General features: G+C 48.3%; 1 protein-coding gene across 1 annotated transcript in view; it reads left to right on the top strand.

The window, feature by feature from the left end:
* PKD1L2 (polycystin 1 like 2) overlaps positions 1 to 14,888 on the top strand; it is a 100,355-nt gene that overhangs the window by 50,691 nt on the left and 34,776 nt on the right. The window contains exons 19-24 of the mRNA XM_052656165.1: positions 4,461 to 4,585; positions 5,798 to 5,921; positions 6,601 to 6,732; positions 8,463 to 8,685; positions 9,244 to 9,437; positions 13,579 to 13,809. Of these exons, the coding sequence (XP_052512125.1) occupies positions 4,461 to 4,585; positions 5,798 to 5,921; positions 6,601 to 6,732; positions 8,463 to 8,685; positions 9,244 to 9,437; positions 13,579 to 13,809 (1,029 nt within the window). The remainder of the gene's footprint in view (positions 1 to 4,460; positions 4,586 to 5,797; positions 5,922 to 6,600; positions 6,733 to 8,462; positions 8,686 to 9,243; positions 9,438 to 13,578; positions 13,810 to 14,888) is intronic.

Here is a 14,888-nt window from a genome sequence, read left to right as displayed (position 1 = left end):
CTGGTCAGGGCATAGATCTGGATTACTGTGATACTGAATGGTTTGCCTTGGAAATGAACAGATATCATTCTGTTGTTTTTGAGACTGCATCCAAGTACTGCATTTCGGACTCTTTTGTTGACTACGATGGCTACTCCATTTTTTCTAAGGGATTCTTGCCCACAGTCATAGATATAATGGTCATCTGAGTTAAAATTCACCCATTCTGGTCCATTTTAGTTTGCTGATTCCTAAATGTTCATTAGATTAGTCAATCTAATCACACGGACCACAGCCTTGTCTAACTCAATGAAACTAAGCCATGCCGTGTGGGGCCACCCAAGACGGGTGGGTCATGGTGGACAGGTCTGACAGAATGTGGTCCACTGGAGAAGGGAATGGCAAACCACTTCAGTATTCTTGCCTTGAGAACCTCATGAATAGTATGAAAAGGCAAAATGATAGGATACTGAAAGAGGATCTCCCCAGGTCAGTAGGTGCCCAATATGCCATGGGAGATTAGTAGAGAAATAACTGCAGAAAGAATGAAGGGATGGAGCTAAACCAAAAACAATATCCAGTTGTGGATGTGACTGGTGATGGAAGCAAGATCCGATGTTGTAAAGAGCAATATTGCAAAGGAACCTGGAATGTTAGGTCCACGAATCAAGACAAATTGGAAGTGGTCAAACAGGAGATGGCAAGTGTGAACATTGACATTCTAGGAATCAGCGAACTAAAATGGACTGGAATGGATGAATCTAACTCAGATGACCATTATATCTACGACTGTGGTCAGGAATCCCTTAGAAGAAATGGAGTAGCCATCGTAGTCAACAAAAGAGTCCGAAATGCGGTACTTGGATGCGATCTAAAAAATGACGGTATGATCTCTGTTCGTTTCCAAGGCAAACCATTCAATTTCACAGTAATCCAAGTCTATGCCCCAACCAGTAACGCTGAAGAAGCTGAAGTTGAATGGTTCTATGAAGACCTACAAGACCTTTTAGAACTAACACCCAAAAAAGATGTCCTTTTCATTATAGGAGACTGGAATGCAAAAGTAGGAAGTCAAGAAACACCCGGAGTAACAGGCAAATTTGGCCTTGGAGTACGGAATGAAGCAGGGCAAAGGCTAATAGAGTTTTGCCAAGAGAATGCACTGGTCATAGCAAACACCCTCTTCCAGCAACACAAGAGAAGACTCTACACATGGACATCACCAGATGGTCAACACCGAAATCAGATTGATTATATTCTTTGCAGCCAAAGATGGAGAAGCTCTACACAGTCAGCAAAAACAAGACTGGGAGCTGACGTGGCTCAGATCATGAACTCCTTATTGCCAGATTCAGAATTAAATTGAAGAAAGTAGGGAAAACCACTAGACCATTCAGATATGACCTAAATCAAATCCTTCATGATTATACAGTGGAAGTGAGAAATAGATTTAAGGGACTAGATCTGATAGATAGAGTGCCTGAAGAACTATGGACGGAGGTTCATGACATTGTACAGGAGACAGGGATCAAGACCATCCCCATGGAAAAGAAATGCAAAAAAGCAAAATGGCTGTCTGGGGAGGCCTTACTAATAGCTGTGAAAAGAAGAGAAGCTTTTAAAAGCAAAGGAGAAAAGGAAAGATATAAGCATCTGAATGCAGAGTTCCAAAGTATAGCAAGGAGATAAGAAAGCCTTCCTCAGCGATCAATGCAAAGAAATAGAGGAAAACAACAGAATGGAAAGATTAGAGATCTCTTCAAGAAAATTAGAGATACCAAGGGAACATTTCATGCAAAGATGGGCTCAATAAAGGACAGAAATGGTATGGACCTAACAGAAGCAGAAGATATTAAGAAGAGGTGGCAGGAATACACAGAAGAACTATACAAAAAAGATCTTCACAACCAAGATAATCACGATGGTGTGATCACTCACCTAGAGCCAGACATCCTGGAATGTGAAGTAAAGTGGGCCTTAGAAAGCATCACTACGAACAAAGCTAGTGGAGGTGATGGAATTCCAGCTGGAGCTATTTCAAATCCTGAAAGATGATGCTGTGAAAGTGCTGCACTCAGTATGCCAGCAAATTTGGAAAACTCAGCAGTGGCCACAGGACTGGAAAAGGTCAGTTTTCATTCCAATCTCAAAGAAAGGCAATACCAAAGAATGCTCAAACCACTGCACATTTGTACTCATCTCACATGCTAGTAAAGTAATGCTCAAAAAAGTAATGCTCAAAATTCTCCAAGCCAGGCTTCAGCAATACGTGAACTGTGAACTTCCAGATGTTCAAGCTGGTTTCAGAAAAGGCAGAGGAACCAGAGGTCAAATTGCCAACCTCCGCTGGATCATCGAAAAAGCAAGAGAGTTCCAGAAAAGCATCTACTTCTGCTTTATTGACTATGCCAAAGCCTTTGACTATGTGGATCACAAGTAACTGTGGAAAATTCTGAAAGAGATGGGAATACCAGACCACCTGAACTGCCTCTTGAGAAATCTGTATGCAGGTCAGGAAGCAACAGTTAGAACTGGACATGGAACAACAGACGGGTTCCAAATAGGAAAAGGAGTACGTCAAGGCTGTATATTGTCACCCTGCTTATTTAACTTATATGCAGAGTACATCATGAGAAACGCTGGGCTGGAAGAAGCACAAGCTAGAATCAAGATTGCTGGGAGAAATATCAATAACCTCAGATATGCAGATGACACCATCCTTATGGCAGAAAGTGAAGAGGAACTCAAAAGCCTCTTGAGGAAAGTGAAAGAAGAGAGTAAAAAAGTTGGCTTCAAGCTCAACATTCAGAAAATGAAGATCATGGCATCTGGTCCCATCATTTCATGGGAAATAGATGGGGAAACAGTGGAAACAGTGTCAGACTTTATTTTTTTGTGCTCCAAAATCACTGCAGATGGTGACTGCAGCCATGAATTTAAAAGACGCTTACTCCTGGGACAGAAAGTTATGACCAACCTATATAGCATATTCAAAAGCAAAGACATTACTTTGCCAATAAAGGTCCGTCTAGTCAAGGCTACGGTTTTTCCTGTGGTCATGTATGGATGTGAGAGTTGGACTATGAAGAAGGCTGAGTGCTGAAGAATTGATGGTTTTGAACTGTGGTGTTGGAGAAGGCTCTTGAGAGTCCCTTGGACTGCAAGGAGATCCAACCAGTCCATTCTGAAGGAGATCAGTCCTGGGGGTTCTTTGGAATGAATGAAGCTAAAGCTGAAACTCTAGTACTTTGGCCACCTCATGCGAAGAAAAGGCTCACTGGAGAAGACCCTGATGCTGGGAGGGATTGGGGGCAGGAGGAGAAGGGGACGACAGAGGATGAGATGGCTGGATGGCATCACAGACTCAATGGACGTGAGCTTGAGTAAACTCCGGGAGATGGTGATGGATAGGGAGGCCTGGTGTGCTGCAATTCATGGGGTCACAAAGAGTCGGACACGACTGAGCAACTGAACTGAACTGAACTGAAGTGTTCATGTTCACTTTTGCCATCTCCTGTTTGACCATTTCCAATTTGCCTTGATTCATGGACCTAACATTCCAGGTTCCTATGCAATATTGCTCTTTACAGCATTAGGCTTTACTTCCATCACCAGTCACATCCACAACTGGGTGTTGCTTTTGCTTCGGTTCCTTCTCTTCATTCTTTCTGGAGTTATTTCTCCACTGATCTCCAGTAGCATATTGGGCACCTACCAACCTGGGACGTTCATCTCTCAGTGCCCTATATTTTTTTCCTTTTCATGCTGTTCGTGGGGTTCTCAAGGCAAGAATACTGAAGTGGTTTGCCATTCCCTTCTCCAGTACCTACCCACATAAACAAACTCAAATACTTATATTCACACAAAATCCTCCTCAACATGCATGTACACACTCACATTCACACATGTACACACACCTATCAGATGTATGCACACATGCATACATGGTCTGTCCTCTGATAGGAACTCCCCAAAAATGTCCAGCCCTCCTGGTCCTCACGCCTGCCTTGGCTTCAGTGAGGCCACATCTCCACTCAAGGCTTGAGCAGGGTTGAGGAGGAGTTTGAGCCCGGGTGAACCGCGCAGTGGCTCCGCCTGTGACTTTCCATTTCTCCTCGGGTAAGGCCTGGGCTGTGGGTGGGCATCAGGTTCCAGTGGAGCAGCAGAGGCAGGCACACAGTGAGCCTCCCCATGGTTCTGCGGCTTCCCCTTATCAACACGTGGCCTCCACAATTCACCACCCTCTCTGTGCCTCTGTCTCCCCGTCCGCCAAACAGGATGGTAAAAGCACCTGCTCACAGCACTTGGAATCTTCTCAGGGCTTATGCCCAATTCCCTACAGCACCTGGTGCTTGGTGAAGTGCTTCCCATCCGAGTCTCTGCTTTGCTCCTGCTGAAGGCCCACACGAGCTTGGTGGCAGCAACCAGAGGTGGTATATGGAGACTGGCCCACAGCAGTGGTCCCCTGCTTCCTTTTCCAGATGGCTACAGTGTCTCGGCTGCTGGAAGCTGCAGAGCATGTGCAGGCCGCCCTCCTGCTGGGGAGACTGCCCGGGGGCCTTCCAGCCATGGTGACAACCTCCTCCATCTCTGTGTACACAAACAGGTAATCTGCTGTACTGTGGGTGACCCAAAAAGCTTATCCCCTGCCCTGTTTCACTCCACATCCACATCTCTGCCTGGGACAGGCAGAGCCCAGAAGACCCACCTGGTGGGAGGCAGGGGGGTGAGTGACGGGACCTAGAAGTGGGAAGGGCTTTTCACTGTAAGGTCCCCATACTGGGTGTTTGTACAGCATGAGAAGGGAGGTGGTAAGCGCCACGTCAGTGTGGTAAGTGCACCCATGTGTCTTGAGAGATGGGTCATATTGAAGAGGGCTGAATGAGGGGGACCAACCCACTTTTAACCTCACTTAGAGTGTGTCTGGCAAGCCCGCTGCTCCGTGGACTATGGGACTTCCAGACACTCTGGCCTTAGGTGTTTCTCTGAGGAGTGCCAGCCTCTTTTCACTGAGCCCTCCTCCAGCACCTAGGGATGGCCTGCCACTTCCATGCCACCCCCTGACAATTGGGGGCTGGATGACACTGCAGGCACTGCTGGGACCCTCGGCACTGAGCACCCTCCCTTGGTTCCTCTGCCACAGATGCCCTCCTGGATCCCAGGGGCAGTTTCCCAAAGCAGCATTGTGATCATGACTAGGATCTGAAACCAGGTCCCCAGTCTACTCAATTGGGACGAGGTCAATGGCCAGTAAAGATGGAAGGTCAAGTAGGTTGGGGAGATAGGTCTGGAGAAGTGTCTACATCCAAGCTCATTTATTCATTCAACAAAATATGTATTGACCACCATCACATGCCAGGCACTGCTCTAGGCACTGGGGCGGCACGGGAGAGAAAGCAGGCTGGAGCCCTGTCCATGTGGGGCCACCTGCCCAGCCTTGAGGCATCTCCTGCCTTTTATGCTATTCCCACTGAGGCAAACAAAGAATCATCTGAGTAAGGCAGGGGTCCCTAACCTCCGGGGTCTAATGCCTGATGATCTGAGGTGGAGCCGATGTAATAATAATACAAAAAAAGTGCACAATAAGTATAATGTGCTTGAATCATCCCCAAGCCCTCCCCCGACCTGGTCTTTGGAAAATTTGGCTTCCATGAAACGGGTCCCTGGTGACAGAACGTTGGGGGCTGCTGATCTAAGGGGATCACAAAAGAAGCGCTGATGCTAAAGTAGTCCCCATGCAGTGCTAGAGTGGGCAGATCCTCCTCCGACACTGACCTTCTCCTCTCTCCCGGCACCTCTGCTCTCACCTTGTGGACAGAATACAGCCCTGGAGTTGGCGAGGCTCCTCCGTGCATGTTGCTGCAGCCAGCTCTGTGACCTTCACCCTGCCCACTGCCCCCCTCGGCTCCATGGAGGACTATCGGGAGCCTGTGGACATAAGGGTAACAATAGAAAGAACACCCTTGGAAGCAGCCCTTTACAGTCTGCAAAGCACCTGCACATATGCTTGCTCATTCATGTTGCTAACAGCTCTATAAATTAATTAAGCCCATTTTACAGGTGAGTTCAGTGACTTGCCCGAGGTGACCAGCAAAGTGGCAGGGCTGGGATTCAGACCCAGGCCTTCTGACTCCCCAGACCATCCTCTTTCCACTGTATTGTGGAATTTCTCCAGCAGCCCTGGTTTAATTAGTCCTTGGAAATGAAGCTCTTCAGACTCCATTCCATAAGTAGGCAATAGTAAACTCAGGGCTTTTTCCTTCTCAAATTAGGGCACATCTGACTCTTGGCTCCTTGAGCCTCCAAGAAAGCAGACAAACATCTTTCTCTTAGAGACCTTGTGCCTTGCTATAAGAAAGTGTCACACTGTTCATAGTCCAGTAATTGCTCAGCTGTGGCAAGTGTGATCAGGTCTCTAGGCCCAGATTTCTGAGGTCAGAACCTTGAAGGTCACACAAACACACACCAGGAAAGATAGCAGCAGCTAAAGACAGGGCCCTCTCATTCACCCCACAGCACAAGGGCCACCTGTCCACCTGTCTGGGGAAAACTTTTCCTTCACACAGGGGCCTAGTTACCTTCTGGCCCTTGGACTCCTCGGCTCTCTGTTCTTGGTTTCAGATGATGAGCTTCCCCAAGAGCCCCTTTCCAGCCCGAGGTCACTTTGATGTCAGCGGAACTGTGGGTGGCCTCTCTCTGACCAGTCCTAGTGGACAGCTCATCCCTGTGAAGAATCTGTCAGAGTATATCGAGGTAGGCTTGGGGTGTGCTCAGAAGTCAGGTGGCACTTCTGTCTTCTTTTTCAACTTGGTTCGGTCCAAAAGTTGACTGGTTATGAAATAAAATAAAGAAGAGAATCATTGGGAATCACCTGGAGTCCAGGAGGTAGGACTTCACATTTCCACTGCCAAGGGCCCAGGTTCAATCCCTGGTCAGAGAACTAAGATCCCATAAGCTGCATGGTGTGGGCAAAAAAAGAAAGGAGAAAAGAAAAAAAGAGGAGAATATTTTATTATACCCAGTAGTATATACTAAACATGTTCTGCTTTTATGGCTTCACAGAGATTCAGTTCATTGCCTAATTCATGAATAACTTTTGTGAAGTACAGAGAGAAACAATAAAATTTATTTTTTGCTTTCAGAGTAAAAAAAAGAAGAGAATCAAGAGAAATTATCCTCATCCTGCTATAAGCATTGCAAGCATTGTGGTTTAACATAAAACTATATATTTTATACAGTTTAACATAGAACTATATATTATTTGGTTATATATATGCTGTGATAAAGAATGTTCAAACGACTGGTTCAACCCCTGGTCAGGGAACTAGATCCCACATGTCGCAACTAAGATCCAGCTCAATCAAATAAATACATATTTAAAAAACGAAAAAGGGTGGAGGGAATTCCCTGGTGGTCCTGGTTAGGACTTGGTGCTTTCACTACGGTGGTCCCAGATTCAACTTTTGTGGTGCAGTCAAAAACTTTTTTAACTAACTAACTAAATAGTGGGTGGAAGGCTTTAGTTAATCCAGAGAGCTGATTAAATGGAGAGTGGTTATAAGAAGTTCTAATGTAAGAATAAAAGAGAGGAACAGCACCAACTAATTGAGCGCTACTGTGTATGTGGTGCTTGGCTAAGGATTTTGTACATAATAACATTTTTAATACTCTCAGTGAGGGCTTCCCTGGTGGCTCAGAGGTTAGGAATCTGCCTGCAATTCAGGAGACTGCCTGTAATACAGGAGAACCGGGTTTGATCTCCAACGCAGGGGACATGGGTTTGATCCCTGGTCTGGGAAGATCCCACATGCCATGGAGCAACTGAGCCTGTGCGCCACGATTGAGCCTGTGCGCTGGAGCCTAGAGCCAAGCTGTGCATCTTCTGTGCAGGTGCAGCCCCGAGCCAGGGTGCACAGCTTGAGGAGCAGGGGCCGAATAAAGGCCCCCAAGATATCCTCCTCCCTGAGCCATGAATACGTCACCTGACACGGCAAAATGTGACTCTGCAGATGTGATTTAAGTTAAAGATCCTGAAATAGATGATCCTGATCACCTGGGTGGGCCCAGTGTCATTGAGAGGTCCTTCTAAGCGGCAGGCAGGTTGCGGGGCGGGGGAGGCAGTTTGATGACTGAAGCAAGAGGTCGGGTGATGCAAGGAGGGGTCCATGAGACAATGACTGCAGGCACTTCCAGAAGCTGGAAAAGGCAAAGAAGTGGGTTCTCCCTCTGGAGCCCTGAGAAGGAAAGAAAGACAACTGTAGCCCCATGCAACTGATTCTGGGGCTTCTGGCCTAAAGGGCTGTAAGAGAAAAAACTTGTGCTGTTTTAAGCCACAAAGCTTGTGGTCATTTGTCATAGCAGCCTCAGTAAACTAATGAAAAGAGCAGAGCACAGGTTGGATTTCAGCTCCCCAGGGGCTCACCCTGATGTTCACTGGCATTCCTGTCCTTGCACACCCTTGATTTGACTGTTTCTGATGACAGATCCTGCTGCCTCGGCTTTCAGAAGGGCACAGTGAACCAACTGTGCTGAACCTGAGCAGACCTGAAGCCCTGTGGGTGAACCTGACGTCAGGCAGCGCGGCTTTGGGGATCCAGCTGCACTGGAGACCTGATGCCCCACTCACGCTCAGCCTGGGTTATGGCTACCACCCCAATGAGACCAGCTACGATGCCCAGGCTCACCTCCCGCCAACAGCTGCTTCAGGTAGTCCCACCACCCAGGGCGGCTTCTTGAGTTGCTTCCTGGGGGTGTGACCAGCTTAAAACTTGGGAATCAGAGCCATAGAGGAAAAAAAAGAAAAAGAGAAAAAACACTTGCTACATTCAGTACTTATTTTTGTTGGTGGTATTATTATTAGGCAATATACTAGGTGAACAATTAACTATATGTCCTGAAGGAGCTGAGAAGCACTCACAGAATTGACCTCATTGCAGTCCTCATGACAGGCTTTGGGGATGAGGATGACTGAAATGTTTCCTTTCCAGATAAAAACAGAGAGGTTAAGTAACTGGTCCAAAGTCACACAGCCAAGGAGGAGCAAAGTCAGAATTTGTGCCCTCATCGGTCTGATTGGCAGCCTGCTTGGCACACTGAGCTGGGCGTGCTTCCTCTCCTATACTCCTGGGACATCAGGGAGACCATCAGTGCCTGCTTCCCTGCCCAGGCACCTGGTGCTCCCCTCCCATCACATTAGATCCAGTTTCCATGAGCCTTCAGGCTGACCTGAACACCCCCACCCCCCGTACCCACTGCTTCCTGCAGATGAGCTGTCCACGTGGATCCTGAGCCCAGAGGACCTGCCTTTTGGAGAAGGCGTCTACTATCTGACTGTTATCCCAGAGTCTGACCTGGAGCCAGCTCCAGGCAGGGACCTTACAGTCGGCATCACCACCTTCCTGTCCCATTGTGTTTTCTGGGACGAAGTCCAGGGCACTTGGGACAACTCCGGGTGCCAGGTAAGGAGGGGGAAGTAAAGAAGATGGTAGAGCCGAGAGTCAAACCCAGGTCTGTCCCCAGAGCATAAGCTTTAAGCAACATGAGGCACTGCTTCTCCAGAGCCTACTCCAGGCTCCCGGAGCCCTGGAGGCAGGTGGTTCTATTAATATCAATCACACCCTTGTCTCAGGGCAGCTCAGATCTGCCTCCGAGGAGCCAAGGCCTGTGACAGTGTCCTGGCAGCAGACATTGGTTTTGAGGCCATCAGAAGCCATTTCTGGGGTAGCAGTGTCCCCCTTCCTTCTTCCATGGCTTTGCACATGCAGTTCTTTCCCCCAGAATGCCCTTTTTCCCTACCCTGACTGGAAAACTTCCATTCCCACTTCGATCTTCCAATCCAAAGCCATTTCTTGGGGGGGCAGATGTCTGCTGTCTCCCTCTGCTGGACTCCACACCCTCCCCAGGAACAGCCTCCACGTCTAGTTGAAATTTATCACACACCCGTCCCCATCCCCTAGATCATATTCCTTCTTTCATTCATCCTACACATGTTCCCCAGGTGCCAGGCCAACTGGTAGGGATACAATGATGAGACAAACCAGTGAGCACTCAGTCTAGTAGAGGACACAGACGAGAAGCAAATGGTGCGTATGTCCAATGATAGCAGTCACAAGTAGTTAAAGAGGCCAGGTCCCAGCAGAGCCACAAAAGGGGACTCAGAACCAAGCTCCTTTGGGATTTGTGTCTGCTTCCTCTTTGACTTCCTTGTCAACTCCTGCCTGGCTTCCAGCTGCCACAAACGGCAGTTCCCCAAAGTGCCAAGAAGAGACAAGGGCTCATTGAGATGCCCAAGAGACAGCATGTTTCCCACACTTGCAGCCTAAGTCTTTGTACCTTGTGAATAAGACCTGAGTGTGTTGCCACTTTTGAGAGTCCTCGCTACCAGTGACTTGTCTGATCTCCACGTTGCTGACACAGAATACCCACTGATGACTGCCTTCTGAGGCCTGAGGCTCAGATTAGGATGGTGCAGGGGCTGGCCACAAGGAGTCTGCCATTGGACAGACTTGGGTCCAATCCCACGTCATCAGTACTTTCAAGATGACCTTGGACAGGCCCCACACCTCTCTGAACTTTCCCATCTGAAAACAGGGATAAAGGATGGCTGCCACTTTCCACAGTGGGGGATCTAGACCAGGTTAGAAGTGCATACCAGTGAACTCAGTGTGGCACCTGGCACACAGTAGGTGCTCCACAGATAAAAGTGACTGCTGTGGCAGACACTCTGGGCTGAGAGAGCATGAGGACAGACTGAGGGAGGACCACTTAGCTAAATGCAAGTTACTGGCAAGTGCCTAGCTTCTGGGTGGAATCATGGGGTCCAGGAGCTTACATGTGTTTAAGAATATATAGATACTAATGCCCACACACATAAATGTGGGGCATACAAAGGTCATGTGGGAGTGTGTCATATTACTGAAATTATGCTAACCCGATACAGTAAAACCTGATGGTCATTATAGAAGCAGATGTTGGCACAGATGAATACCGATACAGAGCCATCTGATATAGGACACAGAAACCCACTCCAGTGTTCTTGCCTGGGAAGTCCCATGAACAGACGTGCCTGGCAGGCTACAGTCCATGGGGTTGCAAAGAGTCAGACACGACTGAGTGAAAGCGCACAGAGAGAGAGAGAGAGAGAGAGAGAGAGAGAGAGAGAGAGAGAGAGAGAGAGCCATAAATAATTAAACGGGGGGGAAAAAAAATAAATAGGATCACCAATTTTCGATGGAAAAATCACCACTGTCTATTCTCTAAATAACTAAAGAAATCTCCAAATCTGTGAACTGCAGACCTTTTCAGTGGAGTAAAGGCAGAATTATTGCAAGGGGTTTGAGAACTCTATTCTTTTTTATGTATTTTTTCAAAGGATACTAAAGGTGCAGCTTCTGTCATGGGGGAATCTCATGAAGAGTTTCTGGTTTTTCCAGATTAGCTCTGGTTTTCAAAAGGGCTGTCATGCTGGAAAAGAGTAGGAAAGCCACTGCCCTCCAAGTCTTTGTGAAAACCCAGGAAAGTAAAACGTTAGGCATAGATCAGGTTTGGCCCCTGGGTGCCTAGTGCTGAGAGGGTCTTGTCAGGCGCACTTGCTTGGGGTTCTTCTCTGAACCAGCCCCACCCCTCCTGGGTGTGCCAAGGGTTTGCATAAGACCCACAGCTGATGCAAAACACTGATCAGGATTGGGAAACAGTAAGCAAACACGGATGTGAGACCCACATGAACTCTGTCAATAAAACAGTTGACACCATAGCTGTCAGAGGGGTCAGCCCCGCCAGGAGGTGTGTTAAGGGTAAAAGATAAGAATGATCTGCTGAGGCATGTTTGGGCTGCCACAGGTTCTTCCTCACCAGGTGTTGAGCAAAGAACTTTCCACATGTCAGTATTTTCTGTTGTTGCCTACCTTACCACCTCATGGTGGACCCTGGAATGAAAAAGCAGTGCTGGGTTGTGGGTCTGAATGAAATCTACACCCTCCAAATAGCCCTGGGTGGACTGCAAGCTAAGGAAGGCCATAGCCTGCAAGGGAAGTCTTGCCGCTAAGTGTACAAAATGAATAAAGAGCCACTTAGAGTGCTCTCCCCTGCCTCACTCCTGTCTCTCTCTCCCCTAACCTCAGTCCCCATACCACAAGGACCCCAAGCCCAGGCTCCATCTACATGCCCCATTTCCCCATGTTTTGCCACAGGAAATGGCAACCCACTCCAGTATTCTTGCCTGGAAAATTCCATGGACAGAGGAGCCTTGTAGGCTACAGTCAAAAAGAGTTGGACACGACTGAGCGACTTCACTTCACTTCACTTCTTTGCCACTCTTGTGCTCGTGGGTGGCCACACCAGTAGCCAGTCCTCCACAGAAGGACGATCCTGAGGAATGGGTCTGGGCAGGCCCTGGAGGAGGGAATTCTGAGGTCCAAGTCCCCAGACCACAGTCTAAAAGTGGGAGTCCTAGGGTTAGGATTAGGAAAGACAAATGAGGCATCTGGAGTGCAAAATTTAAGGGGAGGCTCTTTCTCAGGGTCACCAAGGATCTCGCCCTGGTCTTTGCTGGGTTGTATGTGCTGTGGTGGGCATTCCCTCTGCCCCCATGACTCTCTTCATCTTGTGCGCAAGGGCACAGCCCTAGGATGGCTAGAGTGGGACCCTTCAAAGCATGATCCCGGGACAGGGGCCACAGGTCCTTAGGTCCAAAGTGGGTAAAATTTAGAGAATTATTTTCTATTGCTGAGAATCAGCTTAGGATGTGAATATTTGTCCTTCCTGTTTCCTTGCCATGGTTCCCCTTATCTCTGCTGTTTTTCTCTTCAGTGTAAGATAACCCACTGTCTCAGTTTGCCTGGGACTCAGGGGGCTCCCAGGATCTAAGACTTTCAGTTTGAGAAGCAGAGAGGTCCCTGGCAAACTGAGATGAGTTGGTCACCCTGAATGTCCTCTCAGCACCTTGCCCGTTGCCTGGCCTGGAAGCAGCACCCTACAAACACCTGCCTGGTGAGTGAGCACCAGGTGGGAGAGAGTACTGGAAAGGATGCATACCAAAGACATGGCAGGGGCTGCTTCTGGAGGCTGGGGGACAGAGGGCGTTTTGGCTTTACCCTTAATACTCCCTATTCAAAAAGGCAAAGCAGGTTGGCAAGATGGACATGGTCGCTCACTGAGAATGACAGGTGCAAAAATGCTTATTACAGACATGTGTAAGCATTAAGTCGCTCAGTCATGCCTAACTCTTTGTGACCTCATGGGCTGTAGTCTACCAGGCTCCTCTGTCCCTGGAATTCTCCAGGTAAGAACACTGGAGTGGGTAACTATTCCCTTCTTCAAGGGATCTTCCCAACCCAGATATTGAACCTGGGTCTCGGGCATTGCAAGCAGATTTTTTACCATCTGAGCCACCAGGTGAGCCCACTACAAGACATAATTCACTATATTTAAAAAATTACTGTTTAACTAAATAAAAAAGCCCAAAGAGAATCCTGAAGCTGGCCTTCAGCAGTCTCCCAGCCCTCCCCAGGACACCATATCTTCCCCACTCCTCACTGCTCTCCTCCCATGGGTGGGGAAGATATGCTCCCCGAGTGCTTTCACCAGGGCCTCTTCATGCAGGTGGGGCCGCAGACCACCCTCTCGCAGACCCACTGCCTTTGCAACCACCTCACCTTCTTTGGGAGCACGCTCCTGGTGATGCCCAATGCCGTGGACGTCCGCCAGACTGCTGAGCTCTTTGCCACCTTTGCGGACAACCCTGTGGTTGTGACCACCGTGAGCTGCCTCTGCGTGGCCTACCTCCTGGTGCTGATCTGGGCGAGGAGGAAGGATGTTCAGGATCAAGCCAAGGTGAGGTGGCATGATCCACGGGAACAGCAGGGGGCGAGCAGTCCCCTTGCAGGAGCTCCAGAGAATGGAGCCCTGGCGGGGAGCTGAGGGGCCAGCTGCAAATCCAGGCCTTGACCCCTGGAGTCATCTCCTGTTAGCTGGCCTCTCAGCCTCTTTACTTCTAAAATGTTCTTGTTTATCAAATTATCAGGAGGATTATAAAGCTGACGACTTATTGAGGATTGACTATGTGCCAGGTACTACTCCCACTTAATGCCCACAACAGCACCAAGGGGGAGGGTACTGATGTTGAGAGTCCCCTAGACCACCCTCAAATTCAGTGATTTGCTAGGAGGACACACAGAACTTTAAATAGCTATTATCCTCATGGTTACAGTTTACTACAGTGAAAAACTGCAGATTAAAATCAGAAAAAGGAAGGGTTCAAGAGATATCAGGCAAGAGATTCTAACTGTCCTCTCCCCATGGAGCCCTACAGACCGATGAATTCTTCTAGCAATGATGTGCAACAGCACATGTGATGCATTGCCCACCAAGGAAGCTCCCCAAACCTTGGTTTTACTAGGGGTCAGTCTCATAAGTATGGCACCCGCATGACTGCCTTTAGTCTCCAGCAACCACTGCCCCTCATCCCTGCCCAGGTCAGACTGATAGACCATGGCCCAAAGCTCTCACTACAGATCAGACTGTTAGCACATAATGCCTTGGGTGGCCCGAGGCCCCAGATAGTCAGACACCCTGATCATGCAGAATATTTCAAGAACTTAGAGATTATCTTCCAGGAGCGTGCCAAAACCAATCCTTTCTTTGGAATGTGTAGGATAACTATCTAGTCCAAAGCCACCTCCAAGGAGCCAGAATTCAAACCCAGATCTGCCTGACAATAAGTCAGGTCTGAGGGTAAAAACAAGATCAAACAATAACCAATTGTGACAACAAAGTTCTGATTCTGATACACGCATCACACCTGACCCATAGGAGCTTTCAATACACACTCACGAGTGAGTGAGCACATAAATGAATATAATGCACTGAACCTTTCAACATTGCCTACCCTCCCTACATACAGCAACACCTCT

This window comes from Budorcas taxicolor, chromosome 18 (assembly GCF_023091745.1).
Source record: "Budorcas taxicolor isolate Tak-1 chromosome 18, Takin1.1, whole genome shotgun sequence".
NCBI lineage: Eukaryota > Metazoa > Chordata > Mammalia > Artiodactyla > Bovidae > Budorcas > Budorcas taxicolor.
The sequence above is the reverse complement of the archived record's forward strand: the minus strand, read 5'-3'. Positions and strand labels throughout refer to the sequence as shown.